General features: G+C 42.8%; 1 protein-coding gene across 2 annotated transcripts in view; it reads left to right on the forward strand.

The window, feature by feature from the left end:
- Positions 1-17,253: 17,253 nt before the first annotated feature.
- The window catches only part of LOC115080664 (U1 small nuclear ribonucleoprotein C-like), a 32,608-nt gene continuing 23,000 nt past the window's right edge, over positions 17,254-26,861 (forward strand). The window contains exons 1-5 of one of the 2 annotated variants that reach the window (XM_029585011.1): positions 17,254-17,298; positions 18,653-18,723; positions 23,533-23,559; positions 23,658-23,735; positions 26,133-26,171. In XM_029585011.1, the coding sequence (XP_029440871.1) occupies positions 18,667-18,723; positions 23,533-23,559; positions 23,658-23,735; positions 26,133-26,171 (201 nt within the window). In that variant the 5' untranslated portion in view covers positions 17,254-17,298; positions 18,653-18,666. The remainder of the gene's footprint in view (positions 17,299-18,652; positions 18,724-23,532; positions 23,560-23,657; positions 23,736-26,132; positions 26,172-26,861) is intronic. The other variant, XM_029585019.1, reaches the window with a different exon arrangement.

The following is a 26,861-nucleotide window of genomic DNA, read 5'->3' on the forward strand; positions in this document are numbered from 1 at the left end:
TTACATAAGGTGTAATTTTCTGTCTGTATTTTTCTTTCCGTTTAATCTCTGTTCTACTATTCATGGTCCTTGTTTTTCTCTGTTATGAATCATCTATCTTAGTTTAAGTGGACTAAATGAGCAGATGCATGTCACAGTAATACTTTTCGGAAGATATGTTGCAAAATAGAATGTAGCAAGAAATAATCCTTGCTCTCACCATCGCTGGAAAAAAAAATAAACATAATTCACGGTTATGATGCCACACACCTACTAGGAGGAAATATTTGATAGACAGGGCAGAAGACTAAGCAATGCAGTATAAATAATTTTATATATGCTAGCTTATAGAAATTATAACTTGAAAAGTTTAAGAAATAGTAATGCCAATCCTTTATTTCTCTGTCTTGTTGCTGTGTCATTGTATCTGGTGGGAGTTTACTTACTGTATGCAGCATACCATGGTATGTTATAGTCAGGGCTGATGTTAGCAAACTGTTCAGGCCTCTTGCAGCTTCAAGATTCCTCTTCACTTATGTATTTCTAAATCTACTTTGTTGAAGGAATTGTAAACTGGGTAAGAGTTGCAGGAGTGGGTGGTCTTTTTTCCAAGAAATACCCAATTAATATAAACAAAAAGGAGTAAGCATAATTCCTGTAATATAATTTATATGAAGCCACTTTGACCCTTTGAGGAAGCTGCTAAACAGCTACTGAAATGGGACAGTAAATCCCGTATTACTAAACAAGCTCTTTACATTGTCGTTGCTGCAATCCTAACTTTTCAAATTAATTCTAAATGTATTTTGTCATTTTATATTGTTTTTATGATTGTTATTTTGCAAGCTCCTTTGAATTATAACTAAACCGAAGTATAAGATTTTTATGTAACTAAATAAACAATGTACAGAGAAACATGATGGCAGATAAAGACTTCTGTGCTCATTTGCTCTGACCTGCTAGATCTTATTACGGGTCTCTATTAGAGGTCTGGCTTTTTCTTGACCTCCCCACCACTAAGCATCCTTTGTGCTTGTCCTATGTGTTGCGCTGGGAGTGGACCTTTGGCCTGGTGCAGGATTGGTACGGCCCTCCAGTCAGACCCGGAGAGTGCCTGCCACCAGGAGGCAGAGCACAGGAGAAGACAGAGGCTAGCTGGAGCTTCACCAATAGCAACCCGGGGTTCCCTCAGGTTGAGCCCTTGGTTACCCGGGCCACCTGGTCTTAGGTGGGCCTCGCAGGGTCTCCTAGAGAGAAAGTTCAAGGGAGTACCCACCACGAACAAGAGTGCACGGTCGGTTTTCAGACAAGGAAGTCCAGAGGTCGCAGGAGGCCAGAATAGAATGCACGAGTGTATAGCGAGAAGTAAGGCCAGAGTCTTGGTGCAGAATGGTCAGCCAGGCAGGGTCGGTAACAGAAGTCAATCCAGGCATAGTCAGGTCAAGCAGGAGGTCGGGTTCCAGGTAGCAGACAAGAGTAGTCGAAGTTCCAGGCAGAGGTCAGGGCAGGCAGCGATCAAAGAGAGGTCAAGAACAGGCAAAGGTCGGTACTGTGAGATCAGTCCGAAGGATTCTACCAGGGATGGAGAGACGAAGGAGCAGGAGACACAGGAGACGCTGGAACTGGAAGACGCTGGAACAAGACACTGGAACAGAAGACTGGAACAAGACACAGGAACAAGGCCACTGGAACGCAGGAAGGCAAACTTACTATCACTAGGTGATCGACCTGATTGTCAAGGCAAAGTGGAACTGAGAGAGCAGCCCTTAAGTAAGGCCAGAGAGGAAATTCCCTGGGAGAAGCTTACAGGTGGGGCCCAGGGTAGAACAACTGCGGGCCCTTTAAATCCAAGAAGAAGCTGCGGCCCCCCCCTTAGAAGGGAAGGGGCAGGACCCTGGACAGCAGCCATGCTGCCAACTGCAGCAGGGGAGCAGGAGCTGGGCCTCAGGACAGGCCCCGATGACATCAGCGGCATCCAGCCATGAAGAGGAGGCTGTGGAGCGGCTTCCTGCCTTGGGAATGAGGACCCCTCCCCCGGGAGGGAGTAAGTTATGTTGGTGGCCTCCTGCCGCATTGGGGAAGGCCCGGCACAGCTCCTGCCATGCCGGCAAGATGGCGGCAGGGCCGCAAGGACCCATGGCATTGGTGGCTCCTGCCACGGAAGCAGGAAAAGGCAGGCTGCGGCCATACCGGGCAGCGGGGTGGCGGCGACATTGGCGGCACCGCCGTGGAGGTAAGCGGCATCCCGTGGCTCCGGCCGTGGGAGGAAGTGTAACACTATGCAGCCTTGAATCCCATTACTGGGATGTGGGCCCATGCATCCATCACCTTTACTGTGAAGAAAACCTTCCTTGTGTTCCTTCTATCCCTTCCAGCCTCATAGCATAACCCCCAGTTTTTAAACTTCCTATCCATAGAAAAATGCTTACCTCTTCTTACATTATTTATACCCGGAAGGTATGTGAATATTTCTGTTGTTTCAAAAATGCAATTGAGTTTCCATAATGGGCCTGATTTTCAAAGTCATTTACACACGTAAAACATGGTTTTGTGCATGCAAATAGCTGTTTTAAAGTAGCCCGGGGCTCGGCGCGTGAGCAAATATGCATGCAACCTGATTTTGGTGTACTTTTATGTGAACTGGGGAGAAATGCTTTGGTGGACTAGGTTGGGACTTAGGAGCATATTTTTTTATTTTAAAGAGTATGAGGTGAATTTTCAAAAGATACATGCATAAAAGATAGCACGTGTGCTCGTAAAATGGCATATAGGCTATTTTAAAAACCTGCAACATACGTGTGTGTCCGGAAATAAACCTGTGGATATAAAAATGAAATGGGCCACGGGCATTCCAGTCAGGAGCCAAAATTTATGAGTAAATTGCTATTTTACAACCTGCCAAGGTGATGCACATAAGTCTTTTACTTGCGTATATTTACTTCTGATTAAAATCTGGTGTAAGTGATCGTTAACATTTCAAAAGTGAAAAAATGACAGGGTGGAGGGGGGTCTGAGTGACAAGGGGGTACTTCAGGCTGAAGAGCTAGGAGGGTCTTCATGAGTAGCAGATGGACTGGGCAAACTGGTAGATTAATTGCTAAAACTGGTTATTTCATTGCCACTCGCATGTTATAAAATCCCCTGACTTTCACCTGTAAATGCGTCTAAATAACATGAGTAAAATCTATTTCTATATCTCTTTAAAATTCAAAGTAGAAATACATGGGTATATCACATACACACACTTATCCAGCTAAATTCTGACTTATCGATCTAAGTAGTCCTTTGCCGCTACTTAGGTAGACACATTTGAACGTATCCAGATAAATAGTTTTTATTTTATTCTTTTCTGGCTATTTTATATACACGGGGAAGTACAAAAAGTGCTATGAAAATGGACAAGTAACACTTTTCTGACTTATCCGGATATGTGCCGCTAATTTTCCAGATGTACAAACTTACACGGCATGCATTTTTTACATACACGAGCATGTTTGTGCGCAAATGTACTCTTATTTCATAACATGCACATATCATTTGCATGCAAGTTATAAAATACAGTATTAAATTTGTGTGCATCCGTATACACGTGTATATGGGCACTCATGAGCAGTTTTGAAAAGTCATCCTCCCTTTGTCAACTATAAATGTCATCCTTGCTTTTCTATCTCTAATGAATTTCCTTGCTTGATTTCTCTCATCTTTTTTTTGTTTTGGACTTACAAAGGCTAATATTCAAAAAAGCTGAGCCTCCTAAATTTTGACTCTTAAGCTGGAGTCCCTAAGTTAGAAGCCTATTTTGAATAGAACTTAAGAGCCAGGGATGTTAACTTTCAAAGGGGCATGCGGGCGGACATGAGCATGTGTGCGTCAGTGCACACCTAGGGACGCGGCGATTATATAACACACACATGTGCACGCATATTATAAAATACACTAGGTGTGCACTCATGTGTGCCCAATTTTAAATGGGCATGTGCCTAAGCACATAAATCCCGATTCTTCCGGGTAAGTCAGGGTATTGTATAAGAAGCAAGCATCCATGCCATTGTCAGTTTCACCATTGGCCAGCAGTTCACCCAATTAGAAACTAGGTCCTCCAAAGCTCCCTAGTTTAATAGCCTGCGTTCCCCTCAGTTACTCTAGACTCTTTAAACCCCTCTGGATTGAGTTTTTTTTAAACTTACACTGCCTCCATAGCTGAAGTAAACTTACGTGGCACTGAACCTGGGCACGCCCAGGTACTTAAATATTTAGGTGCACATCTCTTGGCCACACTCTGGAACACCCACATCCCACCCAATCCAAGCCCCTTTCTGAAATCAAGTGAGATGTGCACTCAGTAGGAGATATGCACACACCTGGGCGGCTTTTAAAATTCGGTGGGTGCGCGTAAGCCCGACTTGCACACGCATCCCCCGACTGATGCGCACGCAGGCTTTTAAAATCTACCTTAAAGTTTTCAGCTGAAATTTCACATAACTTTAGGATCCTAAAATTTAGGTCCCTAAATTTTAATTTTGCCTAGATATAGGGCTCTATGTTAGGTGCCTAGTTCTGAAATTATTGCTAAGCACCTAGCTTTGTTTTCTCATACAAACTCTGCCCCTGTAGCCACCCACTTTTCTGGGTCCTAAATTTAGGAGTCTTGTGAAACTAACTAGCAGGGTCATTCATCAAAATGCGTTATGGTGTTTAATGCCTGCGATAACACATGCAATATTAATGGTATTGCACTGCGTGAATGCACATTTTTTGAAGGGGTAGGATTAATGAAAGCAAGGGGCAATATTGCATGTTTTTAATTCTGGAAATAACTACACCTGGCATTAAGCCTGAAATTTGTGCTAAAGATTGCAAATTACATCTGTATTTGGGGAAAGAAGGAGGAGTAGAGAGAGAGAGTGAGAGAACCTCTGGAAAAGCATTCACAGAATTCAACTATTTATATCACTATAGGAGGCCCAGCTAATAACTCGCGATGAGGTTTTGGTGGTGGTTTAGGGTTCTGGGGCCAGTTTGACATGCAGGGTAAGTTGTACAAAGAGCATAGTACACCTCAGTGAAGATTTGACATCATTTGAAGAGAGGAAAGTCTCCCAAAGATGAGATTTCTGCAGTGTTCTCTCACCCTAGCTTGATGAACTCTCTATTTATACCACTGTAAGAAAGGGCACTCTTAACTCGGACTGGGTTTTGGGAGATGGGGTAGGTTTAGGAGGCTGGGATAGGTTTAGGGGTATTGTTAAGTAAACAGTAGGAAGTACTAACAGCAAAGCTGACATCAGTGAAGATATTTTGCTGTTTGGTGAAAAGTACAAGACAATTTGATTTGTACAATGTACTCTCTACCTAGTGTTAGGAATGCGGTGTTTGGGTGGATCCTTGGGTACTGTGGCAGATGGCTACGCCCACGGGGAGGAGCCCCGTGAGGAGCCACAGTACTAGGCTAGACTCAGAACGCACAAACACAGTTAGTTCTTTATTAAACAGCTAGAAGAGTGTCACCAGAGGTGGCAGTAGTAAGGCAGTCTGGTAGTTGCAGTCTCAGGGACCTCGGCAGAGGGAGCCCTTCTCACCCCGTTGGTATTGGGAGGTTCCGAAGCAGGTTTCCCAGCAAGGAAGTACAGTGGATGAGATAGACTGAGAGTTAGAGTACTCACTAGGTGCTTGCTGTAGATAGGCGATTCCACCAGGTTGAGAAGAAAATTCAGGCACTGAGGCAGGGACAGCAGGCCCTCCAGGATCAAGTACCTGTTCCCTGTAAGGCACCTGAAATAAAGCAGAGGGCCCCCGAGGAGCGGGTACCCAGTTTAGCAGCTACCATGAAGGGCAGAGAGAGCTTCCAGCGGCAGCACGGAAGCGGCAGAGTAGCATAGACAGGAACGGAATGATCCGGAGTCAAGTCCTTGCTAACTCAATAAGCTAGCAAAATAGAAGATGTTATGTACCCGGATGGTGTGACGTCAGTAAGAGGGAACGCCCCCGAGGTTCGCGCCAAGGGTTGCATAAAGACGTGGGTGGCGCGCGCACACCCTGGTAGGTACCTGAGAGGAGCATGGCAGGAGGCAGCACCATAGCGTTCTGGGGTCGCCGGAGAGGTCGGCTTGTAGACGTGGTGGTAGCCAGCTTTCCTAGGTAAGCGGGAGGAGCCGTGAATAAAGTGAGGCAAATGGGGCGAAGCCGTCTAGCACCGATGGACGCAACACCTAGCTTGTTGAAACCGCACTATTGAATATACCTCCAAAGTTAGCCGGATAAGTTTGCCTGAATATGGACCTTGATGTGAATGAGGCAGGGGGTAGAGTTGGGGACAAAGTCAGCCTTTATTAACATAATGGCAGGCTTGGCCTCCCCATCACCAGCCACCCTTCCCTTAGATGATGTGGGCAACACCTTCGGTGGAGGGGGAAAGGGGTAAGGAAGCAGTGTTGATATGTTCCCCCTTCTTCCTCCCAACCCCTCCCTTGATGCTGATCCTCATGGTGTTGGGTTTCAACTAGGAAACTTGTGTGACCCCTGGTTGGATGCTGCCCCACAGGGGTAGATGCTCTGGGGTTTTTTTCTCCTTTTTATTGGGAAGCAATTATGAGCCCCACTCTGTCTTTCCACGTTCATTTCAGCGTGGCAGTATCTTCCACGCATCCTCTCTGATTCTGCTGTGGATGTGAATTGAATTTTTCTTGCAGTTATGAGTAATCCGAGCCCTGGTTAATTTGATTGTTTTTGAACTGTTAATTTTACGGATTCACTTGGTTGAAATAGTTGTTTTAAAGAACTGTAGCTGGGGGCCTGCAGGGTCCTCTCCTGTTGGGTTGTGACAAAGAGGCCTAGGCAGAGGGTATGGGTTTGATGGATTGGTTTCAGAAGCCTTGGTGTCCTGCAGGCTCTTCTGCTAGGCCTGTGGTGGTACACTGCCATGATGCTGCAGTGAGGAGGGGGCCTTATAGGGAATGTGTTAAGACATTGTTCAGGTTCGGGTTGTTAATATGAGGTTAATAAACTGTGGCCTTTGTTAAATCCATTCTATGGGTCTTCTGAATTATTTAGAAGGTAGATAGGAGGGGGCACCAAGAAAGTCCATACTGCTTATGTTAATACAAAACTAATAAAAAAAAGAAAAATAACATTCAATTATCTAACTAGGTTGAAATGACTGTTTTCAGTGAAGATAAATTATCCAGAGAAATCACCATGCTATTCTTAAAGTGTATATAACTCTTTTTATTTAGCTTATATTATAGTAAATATTACAAAACTTCCTTTAATCTCTTGGTTTCAAAATCATAACATCCTATTCAAAGTCACTATCAGCAGATATATCTTCATTTTCAAAGTTTCAATTGTAGGATTAGAGAGTAAGAACATAAGATTTGCCATACTGGGTCAGAGCAAGGGTCCATCAAACCCAGTATCCTGTTTCCAACAGTGGCCAAGCCAGGTCACAAGTACCTGGCAGGATCCTAAGGGGTAGATAGATTCCAAGTTGCTTATCCCAGGGATAAGAAGAGGATTTCTCAAGGGATACCTGGCTAATAACAATTTATGGACTTTTCTCTAGGAACTTGCCCAAACCTGTTTTAAATCTAGCTATGCTAACTGCCTTTACCACATCCTCTGGCAATGAGTCCGTTGAGTGAAAACATATTTTCTCTGTTTTGTTTTAAATATTTCATGGAGTGTCCCCTAGACTTTGTATTTTTTGAAGATTGTTTTCCCTGTTTCACTCCACTCATGATTTTATAGACCTCTATCATATCTCCCCTCAGCCATCTCTTCTCCAAGCTGAAGAATCCTAACCTATTTTGATTTTTCCTGATAAGGAAGCCATTCCATCCCCTTTATCCAGTTCTTTTACAGTTCTGTCTGTTACAATTATACCCATGGCTGAAACCGTGGGCAGCCTCTCACCTCTCTTTTTGTCCTTTTTACAGCTTCTTCTGTGGCCCAGAGGCCGCCGACGTCCCCTCAGCATGGCTGGAGCCACTGTCTGTCCTTTGTGGCCAGGAGGCTGCCGCCGACACTGGGCCTGGGTTCGCAGACTAGCACTGCTCCTGCTCTGCTTTGTGGCTGGGACACCGCTCTCCAGGGGCCTGCCCCAGGCACGAGGCCACGCCTCTCTTCTGTTCTTAAAGGGCCCACAGTGGGAGTAGCCCTGCGGTCCCTCCTGATGATCTCATCCTGGGTGTTCCTGTTCAGCCCTATAAGAAGGGTCTTTCTTCATTGCTTCATTGCCTTCACAAGGAGCCAGTCCTCCTTAGGACTCTCTTCATTCCAGTTTCTCCTAGGTACTATGTTCTTCGTTGGAATTCCATGTCTTCATCATGGTCTCTCATCTGATCCTGTGTCTCCGTTTCAACAATCCCAGACATCCTGATGTTCCTGTCGCCCTTCTCTTCAAGTCTTCGAAATCACCTGATGTCCTAGATGTCTCATCCTTCAGATCTTCTTTCATCCAGATGTCCTTCTCTTCAGCAGTGCAAGCCTCTGGAAGATCCCTGTTTTTAATGCTCCAAGCTTCAGGTTCCAAGCTCCGAGTTCCTTGCTCTGAGTCCCATCTCCGAGTTCCTTGCTCTGAGTCTTGGATCCTGAGGTCCTACTCTGAATCCTGAATCCTGTCCAGGTCTTCGGAGTCCCTTTAGTCTGCCTCTGTCCTTGCCTAAGAACTCTGCCTAAAACCTGTTCCATTCTTGCGTGACCCGTGCCTTGCCTTAATTGGCTGTGGAGGGCACATCTCGGTACTGGCCTTGCCGGAGTCTTCGCTTTGTCCTGAGATTGGAGCCTGCTTCACTGCCTGCATGGTCCATGACCTGCCTTGACTGGCTGTGTAGGGCGCGTGGCGTGGCAGTACCTACTCAGTACTCTCCTCGATCCCTGAACCTCGTTTGAATCTCCAAGCAACCTAAGTCTTCATCTCACCTCCAAGTATCCTGAGTCTCGTCTCAGTCCTTCAAGTATCCTGAGTCTCGTCTCAACCCTTCAAGTATCCTGAGTCTTCATCTGAACCTGTTTGTTATAGCCCTCAGCCTCTGTCCATCCTGTCGCATCTGCCGTTCCCATACGGCAAGTCCGAAAGGGCTATCGAGTGCCAGGAGGGCTACTCCAGAGAACAACATTGCGTTGTTGGGTCTCTCTGATGTGTTCAGGTTCGGCAGAGGCCAGGGCTCCTTATCTTCAGCCGTCCGCCTGTGCTTGGACACTTCTCGCCTGCCTCAGCACTTCCCTGGAGCTCCTCTGCGGTCGCATTGTGGCCTAAGGGTACACCATTTCTTTAGAAACGGGACTGCTTCCAGCGCTCCCGTAACACTGTCATATCTTTTTTGAGATGCCGCAACTAGAATTGTACACAGTACTCTAGGTGCCATTGCACCATAGAGTGATACAGAGGTATTATTCACCATTTTATTTTCTATTACTTTCGTAATAACATAAGCCCTGATTTTAAAAGGCTTGTGTGAGTACATACTGGGGGTTACGCGTGTGGCTGGGCCCTGCGTGCGTCACACACATTTTCTAAAGAGCCTGGCCATGTGGGTAACCCCGATATGCTCTGAAGTGCCTTGGACAACTAAAAGGGGCAGGGCAGGGCCAGCTGGGACAGTAGCCGTTAGGCCCTGTCCCAGGGAAGCGCATGCCAGCAGCCAGCCGGCATGCAGAAGATTCTGCTCTGGAGGAGCAGTAAGTGCAAAAGCAAAATAATTGGGGATAGCTGGGCTAGATTTAGAGGTTGGGGTGGAGAGGGGAAATGGGAGAGGAAAGCGAAACAATGTGACAAGGCGATAGCTACAGCCAGAAGAATGCTTGGCTGCATAGAGAGAGGAATATCTAGTAAGAGAAAGGAAGTGATGATCCCCTTCAACCAGGCTTTGGTGAGGCCTCACCTGGAGTACTGTGTTCAGTTCTGGAGACGGTATCTCCAAAGGGACAGAGACAAGATGGAGGCGGTCCAGAGAAGGGCTACCAAAAAGATTGATGGTCTTCATAAAATGACTTATGAGGAGAGATTGAAGAACCTAAATATGTACACCCTGGAGGAGAGGAGGAGCAGGGGTGATATGATACAGACTTTCAGATACTTGAAAGGTTTTAATGATCCATGGTCAACAACAAACCTTTTCCATTGGAAAAAATCAGTAGAACAAGGGGACACAATTTGAAGCTCCACGGAGGAATACTCAGAACCAATGTCAAGAAGTATTTCTTCATGGAGAGGGTGGTGGATGCCTGGAATGCCCTTCCGGACGAAGTGGTGAAGACTAAAACTGTGAAGGATTTGAAAGGTGCATGGGATAAACACTGTGGATCCATAAAGGCTAGAGGATGGGAAGGAAGAGAAGAGCCATGGGGGTAGAGTACTGGAATGGAGGCTACTACCTGATGATTACTACCCTTACTCAATAAGCCTTTGTAACTCCAACATTGCTCTCTGCTTCAATGGCAAGGGGAAATATGGAAAAGGGGATTTGCATTCAGATAACAACCAACAAGGAATGAACTTCACAATCTGGGTAAACAAAGAAGCATGGGGGTAGCTTGGTTATTACGGCGGTTACTACCCTAAACCAATTAAGCCTGATATCACTTTGAATGCATATACAGAGTCGCTCTCTGCTTCTATAGCAGGGGGAAATGTGGAAAACAGGATTTGCATTCAGACAACCACTAACAAGGACTGAACTTCACAATCTGGGTAAACAAATAAGAGTGGGGGTAGCTTGCTTATTACGGCGGTTATTACCCTAAACCAATTAAGCCTGATACATCACTTTGAATACATATACAGCACTGCTCTTTGCTTCAATGGTAGGGGGAAATGTGGAAAACAGGTTTTACATTCAGACAACATCCAACAAGGCATCGATCTGTGCAGTCTGGGTGAACAAGCATCGGGGTAACTTGCTGGATGCAGCGATTACTGTTTGCTTAACCATTAAGCCTTATGCTCACCTTTGATTCAACTTCAACATTACTCTCTGCATCAATGACAGGGGATGTCAGGAAATTTGAATCAAACAGTTACCAACAAGGGCCCTGAACTTGCTGGTAGATGAAATAGATAAGTATGGGAAAATAATGAAACAGATAAATATGGGAAAATAAGTGTGGGAGCTTGCTGGGCAGACTGGATGGGCCGATTGGTCTTTTTCTTCCATCATTTCTATGTTTCTATGTTGCTATCTTAGGTAGGGGGGGACGGGAACTGGGAAGAAGCCCGATCACGTCGCTGCACGTATCTTAAAAATCCCACCCACGCATGAAGGCTACCCGCCCATATATGCACGCACAGATATTAAAATGCAGTATGCATATAAGCATGGGAAATGCATTTTATAACATGCGTGTGCTGACACGCGTATGTTATAAAATCAGCACGTCCATTTGCGCGTGCTGGGAACTGCGCTCACATGGATATGCACGCCGGCCTTTTAAAATCTAACCCTTACTGTTTGCTTTTTTGATCACTGCACATGGTGAGCCAAGGATTTCAATATATTGTTCACAATGATACCTAAATCGTTTTCCTGGGTAGGAAATATATTTGGCAGAAGTGAATTAAAAAATGTTTAGTAGTTCTTCTGATGTACAAATGTAACATCCATATGGTAACACAAGTGGTTTGCACTTTTTCCTAGTTTATTTCTTTTCAGAGCCTCAACAAATATCACTGGCATTTTTTCTAGTTTGAACCTTTTAAGTACTTAGTTAAATGGGCGAGGATCAAACCTTTTTGGCTCTAATTGGTGCATTTTCTCACTATTCCATTCTTTTTTTGTAGTCTCTATTAGGGATGTGCAGAGCAAAATTTTATGTTCATATTTTTTATGTCCGAAAGGGGGTCCCACTTGCGGCCAATATGGACATAAAAAAAATCCAATGAGTTGGGTATATGTACATATGTGCAAAAAAAAAATGTAAACCCCCTCACCCTCCTTAATCCCCCCCCCAGACTTACCACAACTCCCTGGTGATCGAGCGAGGAGTGAGGACGTCATTTCTGCAATCCTTGGCGAGAAGCATGTGACGTCGGTGGCACGTCGAGTGACGCGGCGTCACGTGATTCCCGGCTCGTTCGCGCCGGACGGCTCGTTCGGCCCAAAAAGAACTTTTGGCCAGCTTGGGGGGGCCTCCTGACCCCCCCAAGCTGGCCAAAAGTTCTTTTTGGGCCGAACGAGCCGTCCGGCGCGAACTCGCCGGGAATCACGTGGCGCCGCGTCACTCAGACGTGACGTCACGTGATTCCCGGCAAGTTCGCGCCGGACGGCTCGTTCGGCCCAAAAAGAACTTTTGGCCAGCTTGAGGGGGTCCCCCCAAGCTGGCCAAAAGTTCTTTTTGGGCCGAACGAGCCGTCCGGCGCGAACTTGCCGGGAATCACGTGACGTCGGCGTCACGTGATTCCCGGCTCGTTCGCGCCGGATGGCTCGTTCGGCCCAAAAAGAACTTTTGGCCAGCTTGGGGGGGCCTCCTGACCCCCCCAAGCTGGCCAAAAGTTCTTTTTGGGCCGAACAAGCCGTCCGGCGCGAACGAGCCGGGAATCACGTGACGCCGGCGTCACTCGACGTGCCGCCGACGTCACATGCTTCTCGCCAAGGATTGCAGAAATGGCGTCCTCACTCCTCGCTCCATCACCAGGGAGTTGTGGTAAGTCGGGGGGGGGGGGGATTAAGGAGGGTGAGGGGGTTTATATTTTTATTTTGGCTCAACAATCGCGATTTCCCACATATCGAAAATATCTATGTTCGATATGTGGGAAATCCGATCGTTTATGTCGAATCAATTTTTTAAGTAAAAAAAAAATATGAGTTGCGTTTTACTAATGCGGTCAATCCGAATGCACACCCCTAGTCTCTATGGTAGAGGCAAATTAATGTTTGTTTGCAAGTGAATTTCTTGCATTTACTAATCAATGTAGTAAAAATGTTGAATTTTGACCACTTTTTATTCAGCTTGTTTCTAGCTATATATAGATCCCCATTTAGTTTGTTCACTCTTACCTTCTCTCAAATCCCTGACTCACGCCAGGTCACTCCCTCCCTCCCACCCACAAACCCCTCACTTACCCCTGTGTACTCCTCTCCCCAACAAACGTCTTATTCCAGTTCACTCCCTCCCCAAGCACCATGATGTGCTTTCAACCACATGCCAAATGTCTGATCAGTAATAGATATACAGATTTAAATTGAACACATGTGAAAATGATATATATTGTTTTATTTTATAAAGTAAATTAACAGAAAACATATAGAAACACAGAGAACCTCTCTATAAACCACAATGACATTATATTAGACATTTCCCGTTGCTGGCTGCAGCAGGACTCCATCCTATGGCTACTGAATATTGAATATTGAGCCCTTAATTTTGAAAATTCTGGAATGAAATACATTTGCTTATAACATCTCTTACATATATCTATAATACGAGGCATGCATATTTTTATGCTTTTGTACAAGGTCAGCAAAATCTGGGCAAATCTTTTCAAATGCAATACCATCTGGTCCATAATGATTGTCTGAAAGATGACAGTGATGCTGAAAATGTTGTAGGCTTTGTGGTACATCTGTTTTAGTATAAGTTTATTTTTCCCACCCTCCCGGGGGAGGAGGCCTGACGTCCCAGCCTCAGAGAGCACTGGACACTCACATGGGACAGGGAAACTCAAGTTCTGTGGAATGGGGGCAGGAATGTTCTTACAGGGCCAATAAAAAGGGTTCATAGTCTGCAAATAATACGCAGTCCACTCCAGAAGGTATGCTACAAACAAAATAAAGTTTACCTGAAAAAAATTGTATAAATCTCCCTGGTAACAAGTACCAAAGGTCGGGCAAGATGCTCATGTGTTCAAAGCTCCAGCCAAAGGGAGAGTTGCATCTTTACAGAGACACTGACAGGCAGCACAGAAGGAACATATACAAAAGAGGAACCCGTATGTGCCAGCCTGACAACAGTTAGCAGAGAGCATGAAGCAGTTTGCCCGGGCGCTGAGGTGAAATGCAGAACCAGAGCTGTGACATTTGTGGTCAGAAGAGGGGGCTATACTGGCTTAGGGGTAGGAAGTGTATCTCAGTGCCCTTTTTTGGTGCATGGTAAATGACAATTTACAAAAGGTCTGGGTAATGCATGATGGGGGCGGGGGGAACGGAGGGATATGGAGCCTATAGCAAGAATACTGCATATAAGAAAGAGATGTAATAGCTAGCTCTCTGAAGGAGTTTGGAGAGCAGTCAGACACTGCACTCTCTGTAACTGTTCTCTTTCCTTCCACCAATACCTTGTAAACCAAAGATACATTTTCCTTACAATAAAGATTTCATTATTGGCCATATTTGGTTCTCCTGTGTATTGGTGTTGGGGAATAAACTCACAAAATGCAAAGATCCAGTAGTTACAAGAAAAGCTTCAAAACTCAACCCGAACAATGCAGAATTCAGAAACAGCTTACAGTTTTAATCAGAAATACGATTGTTACAGACACAATCAGCTTAAGTTATCTTTATCCACTGTAGTAACTATACTTTCTCCCTCAGGCTTTCTGCTACTCAGCTCAGAAAAAAAAGTGTACAGTCCTTGAAATTCCTCAAAGTACTCACAAACTGGCAGACTGGCCTAAGACAAATATTCCTACCTGCTTGGTGGTGAAAAGTTCATATGTTAATCTTTACCACTTGCATTAGAGCTCCTCCTCTTCCATGTATCCATAAAATGGAAGCCCAGGCTAGGCCACAGCTCTCAGCAAATAACCAATAGACACACCAAACTCCCTGAGATTCCTTCAAAACTCTTCCCAGAGCCTTGTGGACAGGGTCGGATTAAGACCAACTGATGGCCTAAGCACAACCTGACAATAGTGCCCCCCTTGGCCCTTCCATTGCTTAACTGACAAGACATTAAGACTCAGTAAGTGTGAAATAAGAGATTAAAATTTCAGTTTTCTTCCAGGCAAGAACCCCACAACTATAATAAATATAAACTTTTTAAAAAATTGTATTTAGCACTAAAAAGCAGTAAGCAATATAAGCAATTTACTTATAACTAGGGAGCAACAGAAAAAATGCAAATTTCAAAACTCTGTGGTGCCCCCCTTTCCTTGCTGTCCTATGCATGTGCTTATTTTACTTAATGGTTAACCCAGGGCTGCTCGTGGAAAGCACTATTCTGTCACCTCCCAACTCACCCCCTTTTTGGGCAAGGGCCAAAATATACATCAGTCCCTAATTCACACCACCCTTGATCCTCTTATTGCTGGAAAGTTCCCCATAATAAAGGATAGCACCATGTAGTGATCCCTGACAGGTAACATAGTAACCTGGGAAATTTCAGCAGAAAAAGACCGAAGTGGTCAATCCAGTCTGCTCAGCAAGCTTTTTTTTTTTTATTCTTAGGGTAATTGAGGATGTGTGCAGGTTATCCTAGTCAATATGATTACCCTTTTCTTCATCTCCATCATTTTTTCTTTAGGAATCCTCTGTGTTTATCCCATGCCCTTTTGATTTCAATTACCATCCTTGTCCACTCCTCACTTCCTCTACTGGATATTGAGGACATACATCCACTACCCTTTCCATGAAGAAATACTTCCTGACATTGGTCCTGACACGACCCTTTTGGAGCTTTATATTATGACCCCCTTGTTCTACAATTTTTTTTTCCATCTAAAAAAGTTTGATTTTATTAAACTGCAACCTTTCACAGTATAAAATACAATGATTTAAATGACTCCTCCAGCATCTGTGGAAGCTATCTCTACAGCCAGGCCTGGATTTCCCAATAGACACACTATGCCTGTGCCTGTGGTGATGCAATTTTGGGGGTGAAAAACTTTCTGCAGACCTCTAATCTTGCACCCCCTCTTCGACTGGTTTCCCTCCCACCTTCCTCTGTAGAGCTCAGAGATCCTCTTTATCTCTGCTATGAGGCTAATGGGGTTCTCAAGGCTTTGCCAGTGGAAGAAAAGGAGAGGAACCAGGACTGAAGCTGTGAGGCTGGCAAGGATCTCCAGGTCCCACTGGCAGAAGAAGAAAAGAGGAGCTGGGATTGGAGCTGTGAGGTCAATGGGGATTTCCAAGCCCACTGGCAGATAAAGACGGGAAGAACTGGTATTTGACAGAGGAAAATGAGATAGATGTTTGTGTGTGGAGAGAATGGAAACTGAAGGAGCAGGAGAGAAACTGAGGCCACTGAAGGGGGGGGGGGTGTCTTATACCAGAGGGGAGAGATTGAGGCCAAAGTCAGGGGCAGGTGCTGGGGGGATTGAGACCAAAGGGAGGCAGTTGTTGGAGGTATTGAAGCCAAAGTATGGGTGGGCAATTGCTGGAATTGAATCAGAGAACTACAGGGAAGAGTGGCAGGAGAATCAGGTGTTCAAGGGATGGGGAATTGAAGATCATGGGGGAAGTCAGAGGTCTTCAGAGGAGGAAGCAGGCAACAACAGTGCCTAGGGGGGGCAGAAAAAGCAAAATTCCATCCCTGTCTGCAGCATCTTCAGCCTTAGCCAACCTAGGGAGAGGAAGATCTGAGCTGGGACTCAACCCAGATTCTGCTGCATGGCGTGCACAGTACATGGGCTGGCCCCATGCTTTGTTTATTTGAAGGATTAGAAATGTTCTACTGCTGAATCCTCAATCCTGTGGTCCTGAACTAGGTTCCTGATTGTTTCCTGACTGGCTATGTTAGCTATGTGTTGGTATTTCATGTGAAGGCTTGTGTGTTTGCTGGGTCCCTAAGAAGGCTGAGTTCTATTTCTTTCTCGTAAAGTAAATGCCAACCATTGCTTGGATGTGTTGGCAAATAGGTTGTGAGTGTTCTCTCTTGATTTTTTTGGCAGTGAAGGCTGTGGTCATGATGCAATCACCATAGAGACCCTCAACCTGTTCTATTCCCAGGACATAAATGGCCTCAAGATTTTCATTTGCTATGCGTATTGGTACTCGAATACCTAACTAGGACCATTTTAGATGGAAGATTTGGTGCCATATAAGATAGCATTTTGCAGAGATCCAAATATTTCACTACAGTACTCAAATGTAAATTTGGCCCACAACTATACAAATCATTTGTAATACACAAGCAAGTGTTTGTGTTTTCCTTCTACAGCAAACTTATAGTATTAGTGAACCTTAATGAGATTCCTAAGATTTTTGGCAACACATTACATTAAGAAGATAACTGATTGCATCATGTGTGCTCAGTGCTCTTCTGACTCACAATGATTTGCAGACTAATAATTAAAACCCTGGCATTAAGATCACAGTTTAAATACGTGTGCTACAATGAAAGGACTTCACCTGCTCTTCAGCTGCTCTGCTTGACGGTCACTGATAGGTAAGTCAACCATTATTTTCTATGGGCCTGATTTTCAAAAGCATTTACATGATTACAACTTGGTTTTACACATGTAAATGCATTTTACCTGTGTAAGTGGGCGTTTGAAAATTATTACAATATATGCCATTGAATTGTCTGTAGTTTTTACCCATGTAAAATGCAGTGATATGGGTAAATGGCTTTTGAAAATTGCTAAGATAGTATGTTAAATTTGCATGTGTAACTGCTTTGAAAATTCATCCATAATATATTTGTTAGTTGTTGTTGGAATGTGATTTCATTAAGAGATGGCAATACATAAATGCTTGTCTTCATTACTGGTAGGTAAGGAAACAAAGTTTGAGTTGAATTTTAAAGTTAAGCCTTGGGAAAAACATCAGTGGTAATGAGTAAATTCTTGTAGCCCTTTTTTAAGTACAGCAGGAACCTTTTTGTAAGGAGATCTAATGTGCTCTAGAATGTTCGTACAAGCCAAATCCTCCACATTTCATTCAGGAAGCTTTGTGCTCTGCTAAGATGCTACAGACTGTAAAACTTTTCACAGGCATTTCCACTGACCTCTATGCCAAAGTATGGAATAATCTAGACATGGAAGCCTGTGGAACTCACATCAATCACTTACTTGTATGCATTGTCTAAAAGTCATCTGATTGAACACAGTGACTGCATGGCACAATTCTTTACCTATTAATGTAATATTAAAGATCAACGAAGAAGAGTCAGTTGTTTGCTTTGATCTAGATTATGTTTCAATCAGCAGTCACATTTCCAATCTGCAATCTTATTCAAACAGATTGATTCACTGAAATAGAAAGCACATGGTCTGTGAGGATGGTGAAATGGCAGGAGGGGGAAGGCACTATATATGAAAATGTTCATATAGTAGTATAAAATCGCAAACAGGTTTAGTAGAAAAGGAACAGTTAGGCTTTTCCTTATGCAAATATGTATGTTTCAGCTAGAGTTACCAAGTAGCTCCAGATTTTCAGGTCAGGTTGATCCTGTCCTAGCTTTACACCATGCATGCAGAGACTTGCTTTTCTTAGGGAATACAATAGAGAAATCAAAACTAAAAATCCCTAAATGCCATGTGGTAAAACTAGGACTGGATCAACCTGTCCTGAAAATCTGGAGCCAATTAGCACCCTCTCAGCAGACATTTCAGTATTACAATATGTGCATAAAATGCAAACGTTAAACAACTTTGGCAACATATGAAACTTGCAAATAGTAAAGCACAATAATAAGAATCTCTATCACTATAAAGAAAAGACTACACAACGTTATAATGGAAAATAATCAAAATGACAGCATATAATATGTTTTTTTTTATTTATCTTCATTGCTTTAGGTTTATCAATCAATATGAAACTCATCTTTCTTACCTGTCTTTTGACCACCGCCCTTAGCATGCCAGTCCCTGTAAGTACATATATTATATATGAATGGCAAAACATATCATAAACTACTAACAAACTGTCTAAAAGATTTATTGTATATAATAGACATCTGAACACAACTGCCATTTTCTTTGAGTTTCTAATACTCGTAATGATCTGCTGAATGTAATGGACTTTATGAAATAGCATTAATATACAATGCTAGCTGTTTTAACTGTAAGCATTCTGTGGCAGTAGTACAGTTGCTGCTGATGTTGCCAAGATAAGCCTATACACTGTCAGTAATTTCAGTGGTGGGCATCATTTTGTGCAGTGGCTGGCTCTGGTGCTGACTATAAGTTGCCATCCAAACACATGGACTATCTACACTGGAGTGATCTACAGACCTCCTACACAGGTGAAGGAGCTAGACAGAGATATAGTGAATGGCATGCATAAGGTTACAAAGAAGAAAGAGATGTTAATGGTGGGAGATTTTAATCTGCCAGAAGTGGATTGGAGCTCCTCATCTGAGGAATCAGTTAGAAGTAGAGAGATCATGGATTCCCTTCTAGAGGCTTACCTCAAACAAATGGAAACAGGAACTGAGAAGTGTGTTTCTAATGAGCCATGTTGTCAAGTGATTATCAGACAGAGTGATTTGATATAAGAGCCAAGAATAAAGGTGGCATACATATCTCATAATCTTGGATTTCAAGAGTAGTGAATTTGATAAAATGGGGAAGTATCTTAATGGGATACTGGCAAGATGAAAAAAGTCTATTGATGTACAAAGACAATGGACTAAATGAAAATGAACTGTAGCAAGTGGCGCTTTATGTCCGGGATGGCATAGAGTCCAAGAGGATAAACATCCTGCATGATACTAAATGCACAATCAAATCTTTATGGGTAGAAATCCCTTGTGTGTTGAGGAAGAGAATAGTGATAGGGGTATACTACCGTCCACCTGGTCAAGATGGTGAGATGGACAGTGAAATGCTAAGAGAAATTAGGGAAGCTAACCAAATTGGTAGCGCAGTAATAGTGGGAGATTTCAATTACCCCAATATTGACTGGGTAAATGTATCATCGGGACATGCTAGAGAGATAACGTTCCTGGATGGAATAAATAACAGTTTTATGGAGTTATTGGTTCAGGAACCGTTGAGAGAGGGAGCAATTTTAGATCTAATTCTCAGTGGAGCACAGGAGTTGGTGAGAGAGGTAACGGTGGTGGGGCCACTTGGCAATAGTGATCATAATATGATCAAATTTGATTTAATGACTGGAAGAGGAACAGTAAGCAAATCCACTTTGATAAAATGAGAAAAATAATTAGAAAAAAACTAAAAGGAGCAGCTACAAAGATAAAAAGTGTGCAAGAGGCGTGGACATTGTTAAAAAATACATCCTAGAAGCACAATCCAGATGTATTCCACACATTAAGAAAGGTAGCAGGAGGGCAAAACGATTACCGGCATGGTTAAAAGGTGAGGTAAAAGAGGCTATTTTAGCCAAAAGATCTTCATTCAAAAATTGGAAGAAGGATCCAACAAAAGAAAATAGGATAAAACATAAGCATTGGCAAGTTAAATGAAAGACATTGATAAGACAGTTTAATAGAGAATTTGAAAGGAAGTAGATGTAGTGTATTTGGATTTTCAGAAGGCATTTGACAAAGTTCCTCATGAGAGGCTTCTAGGAAAAGTAAAAAGTCATGGGATAGATGGCAATGTCCTTTCGTGGATTACAAACTGGCTAAAAGATAGGAAACAGAGAGTAGGATTAAAAGGACAATTTTCTCAGTGGAGGGGGGTGGGCAATGGAGTGCCAAAGGGATCTGTATTGGGATCTGTGCTTTTCAATATATTTATAAATGATCTGGAAAGGAATACGACAAGCGAGGTAATCAAATTTGCAGATGATACAAAATTATTCAGAGTAGTTAAATCACAAGCTGCTTGTGATAAGTTACAGGAGGACCTTGTGAGTGGAAAATTGGGCATCCAAATGGCAGATGAAATGTAATGTGGACAAGTGCAAGGTGTTGCATATAGAGAAAAATAACTCATGCTATAGTTACATGATGTTAGGTTCCATATTAGGAGCTACCACTCAGGAAAGAGATCTAGGCATCATAGTGGATAATACATTGAAATTGTCGGCTCAGTGTGTTGTGGCAGTCAAAAAAGCAAACAGAATGTTAGAAGGGAATGGTAAATAAAACGGAAAATGTCATAATGCCTCTATATTGCTCCATGGTGAAACTGCATCTTGAATACTGTGTATAAGTCTGGTCAACGCATCTCAAAAAAGATATAATTGCAATGGAGAAGGTACAGAGAAGGTCGACCAAAATGATAAAGGTGATGGAATAGCTCCCCTATAAGGAAAGACTAAAGAGGTTAGGACTCTTCATCTGGGAGAAGAGATGGCTGAGGGTGGGATATGATAGAGGTGTTTAAAATCATGAGAGGTCTAGAATGGGTAAATGTGAATCGGTTATTTACTCTTTTGGATAATAGAAGGACTAGGGGGCACTCCATGAAATTAGCATGTAGCACATTTAAAACTAATTGGAGAAAGTTCTTTTTCACTCAATGCACAATTAAACTCTGGAATTTGTTGCCAGAGGATGTGGTTAGTGCAGTTAATGTAGCTGGGTTTAAAAAGGTTTGGATAAGTTCTTGGAGGAGAAGTCCATTACCTGCTATTAATCAAGGTGACTTAGAAAATAGCCACTGCTATTACTGGCATCAGTAGCATGAGATAGACTTAGTTTTTGGGTACTTGCCAGGTACTTACAACCTGGATTGGAAACAGGATGCTGGGCTTGATGGACCCTTGGTCTGACCCAGTATGGCATGTTCTTAAGTTCTTAAGTGCAACAAATATACAGTATATATGTCAGGAAAGTAAATAAAAGGAAAAGTAGATTAGTATAGTTTACAAAAATATGACTGTAAAATTAAAGCATTCATAAGGTAGAAGGAATCTCAGAAAAGGGAGGACAGGGAAAAATATCTAGAAAAGCTGAGGGAGTAGGGAAGACCAAGTGATAAATCAATACCAGAAGAAAGGATAGGTACTCCAATAAAGAAAGGTAACAACCATTCAGCTATGTAAGCGAAAGGAGGGAGGACAAAGCGGAATTTTGAGAATGAGAGGAGAAAAAGAGGAATGTGTGGAATATTGTGTCCAGTTTTGGCAGCCATTCCTCTGTAAGGATATCCTCAAGGAAAGGAGAGAAATTCAGATATCTCAAAGGTGTAAATAATGCACAGGAAGCAAACATTGCTCATTGGAAAGAAAAATTGTAAAACAAGAGGTGATGGTATGCGGCTCAAAGGAGCTAGACTCAGGAGGAACATTTGAGCATTTCTTTTTTCATGGAAAGGGTGGGGGATGCATGAAACAGTCTCGCAGGGGAGGTGGTGGAGGCAGAAACTTTATCAGATGTTAAAAATGCATGGCAGAAGAACAAAGAATTCTTACTTGCAAAAAAAGTGAAGGAAAGACAGAGGAAAAACTGGGGGACTGTGGTATTACATCAGACAGCAGACTGGGAGATACGGTGTGCTTTATAGTCCTTTTGTGCCCAACACACTCATTTTGTTTCTATGACTGGTGGATACATGGATTAGCATTCCATGTGATGCAGTGAATTCAACAACAGTAACGAAATTCAAAAAAGCATGGGACAAGCACAAAGGATCCATACCTGTGACAAAGTGATCAGCTGGGGTACTAGCATTGTACCAGGAAACAAAGCAGGCAGACTAGATGGACTGTATTGTCCTTATCAGCTGTCAGATCCTGTTTCTATGTCAAAGATTTAAATGCGGAAATTAAAGTGACTCTGTATTTAGAAGTCAGAAAAATAAATGTCATTATTTATGTGTCTTATAAATTGTGCACTTATGAAAAATAAGGTTGGGGGTCAGGAAGCACTGAAGGAAATGAAGAAAGCCAAGTTCAGAGAGAACTGGCACATCGTAATTGCCAACCCTTGTGTCTAGGATGGTACTTAATGATGATGATGACCATATGATAGAGGTCTATAAAATCATGAAAGGACTTGAACAAGTTAAAGTAAATCGGTTATTTACTGTCTCAGATAATAGAAGGACTAGGGAACACTCCATGAAGTTAGCAAGTAGCTCATTTAAAACAAATTGAAGAAAATTCTTTTTCACTCAGTGCATAGTTAAACTGTGGAATTCATTGCCAGAGGATTTGGTTACAGCAGTTAATGTAACTGGGTTTAAAAAAGGTTTGGATAATTTCCTAGAGGAAAAATCCATAAACTGCTATCAATCAATAAGGAACAGTAGCTTGAGATCTATTTAATGTTTGGGTACTTGCCAGGTACTTGTGACTCTGTTGGAAACAGGATACTGGGCTTGATGGACCCTTAGTCTGATCCAGTATGGCCTATCTTATGTTCTTAAGTTCTTATAAAAAAAGAAAACAAGCAAAAAAGAGTGGGATGTGTAAATGATTCAGATGTGTCTGCCCATCTGCCTTTGTTTTGCTCCTTTTGAAAACAGAGTTTGCAGCCATTGCTGAGACGCGAGCCCACCCTATGTATCATTTCCCTTTGTCCTACCTGGGCAGCATCCAGAATGTCAGGTGAAACTGAAGAGAAAGGACTGTTGTGGTGTGTGTAGAGAGAGAGGCCTGACCTGCAAGGTATCATCTCCTTACTGATGTAGTTTCCACAATAGATGACAACTAGAATAGCATTTGAATTTACAAAAGAATGCAGTGTGTATTTGTCCTTCAAATGCAGCAATAAGCCCAACAATTTCATAATCTTTTTATGTTTATTTTTAATTGGTTCCTCCAGCTTGAAGAAAGCGGAAGTTCTAGTCGGGTAAGCTACTATTAATTGCTTTCCTTACTTTTTTCTTCCACAATGAACTATTTTAGAATTTTGAAACTAAAATACTATAATCTGTTTTATTTCCACAGAACACTCAGATTATTGTACCCCAAATGCCTCAGTTTCCATTTTTCCCACAATTTCCACAGGCTCCTCAAGTTCCACAGGTAATCCTTATGCTTAAGGGAATAAACCTAAAACATCATTCTATGGTAAAGGGTATTTATATAGAAAACGATGTAATAAGCTGGATTAAACTTGCTGCGGGTTTTTGCGCATGGTATTTCGCATGTTTTTCCGTGCTAATCTTATGCGTGTATGTAATAATGCATTTAGAACAAATAAATTTTGTGCACAAACCTGCAGAAAAAGCCATGGCTGGTTTAGCTGAGACTTTGCAAATGGCATGCAAAGGAGGCAATTAACTATTCATGGGCAATGCAGAGAACTGCCTTTGCAGAGGGAAAGGTTAGTGCGGGTGTTTTTACTCCAGTTTATTAGCACCTGGGTCAGGGTAGGAGTTACATTTAAGCATGTGTCTGCGATACATAAGCCATATCTACTCTGCTGCGTATCTGAGTGCATATACCTCAGAATATACCTCACTGTAGTAAGCCATGTCATTGTCAACTGTATAGTTTGATTGCATATTTTCCTCAGCCCACATCAACAATATATGAGGAACGAACAGGTGCTTTACCATGTGGAAGCAATGAAATAAAATTTAAAAAAGGTAGGGTAAAGGGTTTAGGGGGTAGGAAGGACTGGGGAAGAGGGAGGGAGTAAGGGCAGGGGGTTAGGGAAGTTCCCACCCAGTCCGCTCCTTAATTGGAGTGGACTGGGAGGGAACTGGGAGAGGCCCAAAATTCACTAAAATCTACCTCCCCCTTTTAAGCTCTGCGAGCACATACACGCGCGGATTACAAAATCCAGTACAGGTGTGCGTGCGGTGTGTATGCGTGTGACTTTCTTTAAAAATCTATCCCTAAGTCACGTTAGTGCGCACTAACCATATTTTAATTTCAGAGTTTATGTGCCCTAATGGGGCTTAGAGTGCACTAACTCTGTGTTAGTGCACATTAAGTCCCGTTACTGCAGACTATCTAGTTTTCTAATTATGGAGTTAGTGCGCCCTAATAGGACTTAGGGAGCACTAACTGGTTGTTAGCGTGCACTAACATAGAGTTAGTGCACTCTAAGAGACAGTAAGAAGACAGCCAATGGGAATGCAGAACCATATCTCTAGCTAATGAACTGCTCCCCAATTGACACATTTATAACTTAATGGGAACATTTTTTGTTAGGGCACGCTAACAACCAGTTAGTGTGTCCTAAGTGCTATTAGGATGCACTAACTTCGAAATTAGAAAACTAGGTAGTGCGCACTAACGGGACTTAGTACGCACTAATATATCTATAACTTAGTGCACACGGACAGGACTTAGCATGCACTAACTACATGTTAGTGTGCATTAACTCCAGCTACTGCGCACTAACACGAAATACAAATTTTCCGAAATTGTCTAATTCATTTTAAATGAATGCACATCTCTAAAATTTACTCCTGCTATAGGCTGGAGTAAGTCTGGGCCATAGTGCTGCTGTAGTTGTGCAGCTCCTATTATCATTAACGGGAATTATTTTGACACTTAAGATGGCTTCCTCCACCCACTACCAGATGCTGGTGATCTTAGGTGGGTGACTGAATATCTGAGAAGTGATAATGAGGGTCACACATATTGTAATGAAGTTATTAACATGTTACACCATTCAGAGTGAGAATGATGTGAATAAAAAGATCTGTGTAAGGTATTTACTCAAAGTTTGTAAGACATACAGTGCCTGTAAGTCATGTTATGAACATAGGATGCAATTATTTTGATTCTGACAAATATTTTTCTACGTCCCAAAGTTGGGTGACTTCCATCCTAAGGGCTAAATTTTGAAAGTGATCTGAAGCCAAACTATGCAGTTAGAAGGTTTTTAATGTTTACTGCCATCCATCAGCTATACATAATGAAACTAGGAGGCAGTATTTAGCAGCTGAAATTCTGGGTGTTTCTGGGGCTGAGTCACTATAGATCCAGGAAAGAACTTTGCCAACTAGCACTAATTTAAATTTATACATCTATCCCTCTGTGCAGGGATAGCTGGCCTAAACCTAGCCAGTTGTATCTGTGCACGAGGACTCTAATGATTTCCATCCCACTTCCTCCCTCAACCCGTCACTTACCCTTGGATGATCTCAGTGGAAAGGCCTCTGGTAAATGGCAGAGTAGGTGCCTCCTGCCCTGCCCATGCCAAATTCAAACTGGCAATACAAGGCACAATACTGATAACTATGTGGTAAATTAATCTATAGTAGTACAACAAACCACATATAAGCATAAAAGCCACTTGTACAATGAAAATAGGTGTTAAACCCTCATAGATGAGCAGAAAGTATTGCTGAGAATATAATCAGAAAAACAATAACATTAGTATACTAACTATTAATAACTATGGACATTTTACACCACCGAATAATACTGTACTTTTACCCTAAATCTCCTTTTTCTTCACAGGTTCCAATTCCAATCCCTATTCCATTTGATCCAGCACAGGTAAAAATGGAGAAATTACTTACCTGATAATTTCATTTTCCTTAGTGTAGACAGATGGACTCAGGACCAATGGGTATAGTGTACTCCTGATAGCAGTTGAGACGGATCAGATTTCAATCTGACGAGATCCCTATTACATATACTCCTGCAGGAAGCGCAGCTTTTCAGTATTCTCCTCGAAAAGCATTGTGGATATATGCATGACTGAATAATTTGAATAACTTGATTAACTTTATAACTTGGATAACTTGATTAACTTTATAACTTGGTTAACTTAATTAATTTGAACCGGTTGAATTGGCTATAGCTGGAGACCACCAGTGCCCTCAACCGAGAAATGTCGACACCCGGTAGGATGGGTGTCCTAGATGAAGGGAAGCATGGCTTACCCGTGAATCACTCGCTCCCAGGGATGTCCCCCGAGAATTCCATGAGTAACAGCAGCCATGGGTAGGATGCTGAGTCCATTTGTCTACACTAAGGAAAACGAAATTATCAGGTAAGTAATTTCTCCATTTCCTAGCGTGTAGCAGATGGACTCAGGACCAATGGGATGTATAAAAGCTACTCCCAAACCGGGTAGGAGGCTGCCCGTGACCCACTTGGTACTGCCTTTGCAAATGCTGTGTCCTCCTGAGCCTGAACATCCAGGCGGTGAAACCTGGAGAAGGTGTGGATGGAGGACCATGA

Source organism: Rhinatrema bivittatum, chromosome 1 (genome assembly GCF_901001135.1).
Source record: "Rhinatrema bivittatum chromosome 1, aRhiBiv1.1, whole genome shotgun sequence".
NCBI classification, from domain to species: domain Eukaryota; kingdom Metazoa; phylum Chordata; class Amphibia; order Gymnophiona; family Rhinatrematidae; genus Rhinatrema; species Rhinatrema bivittatum.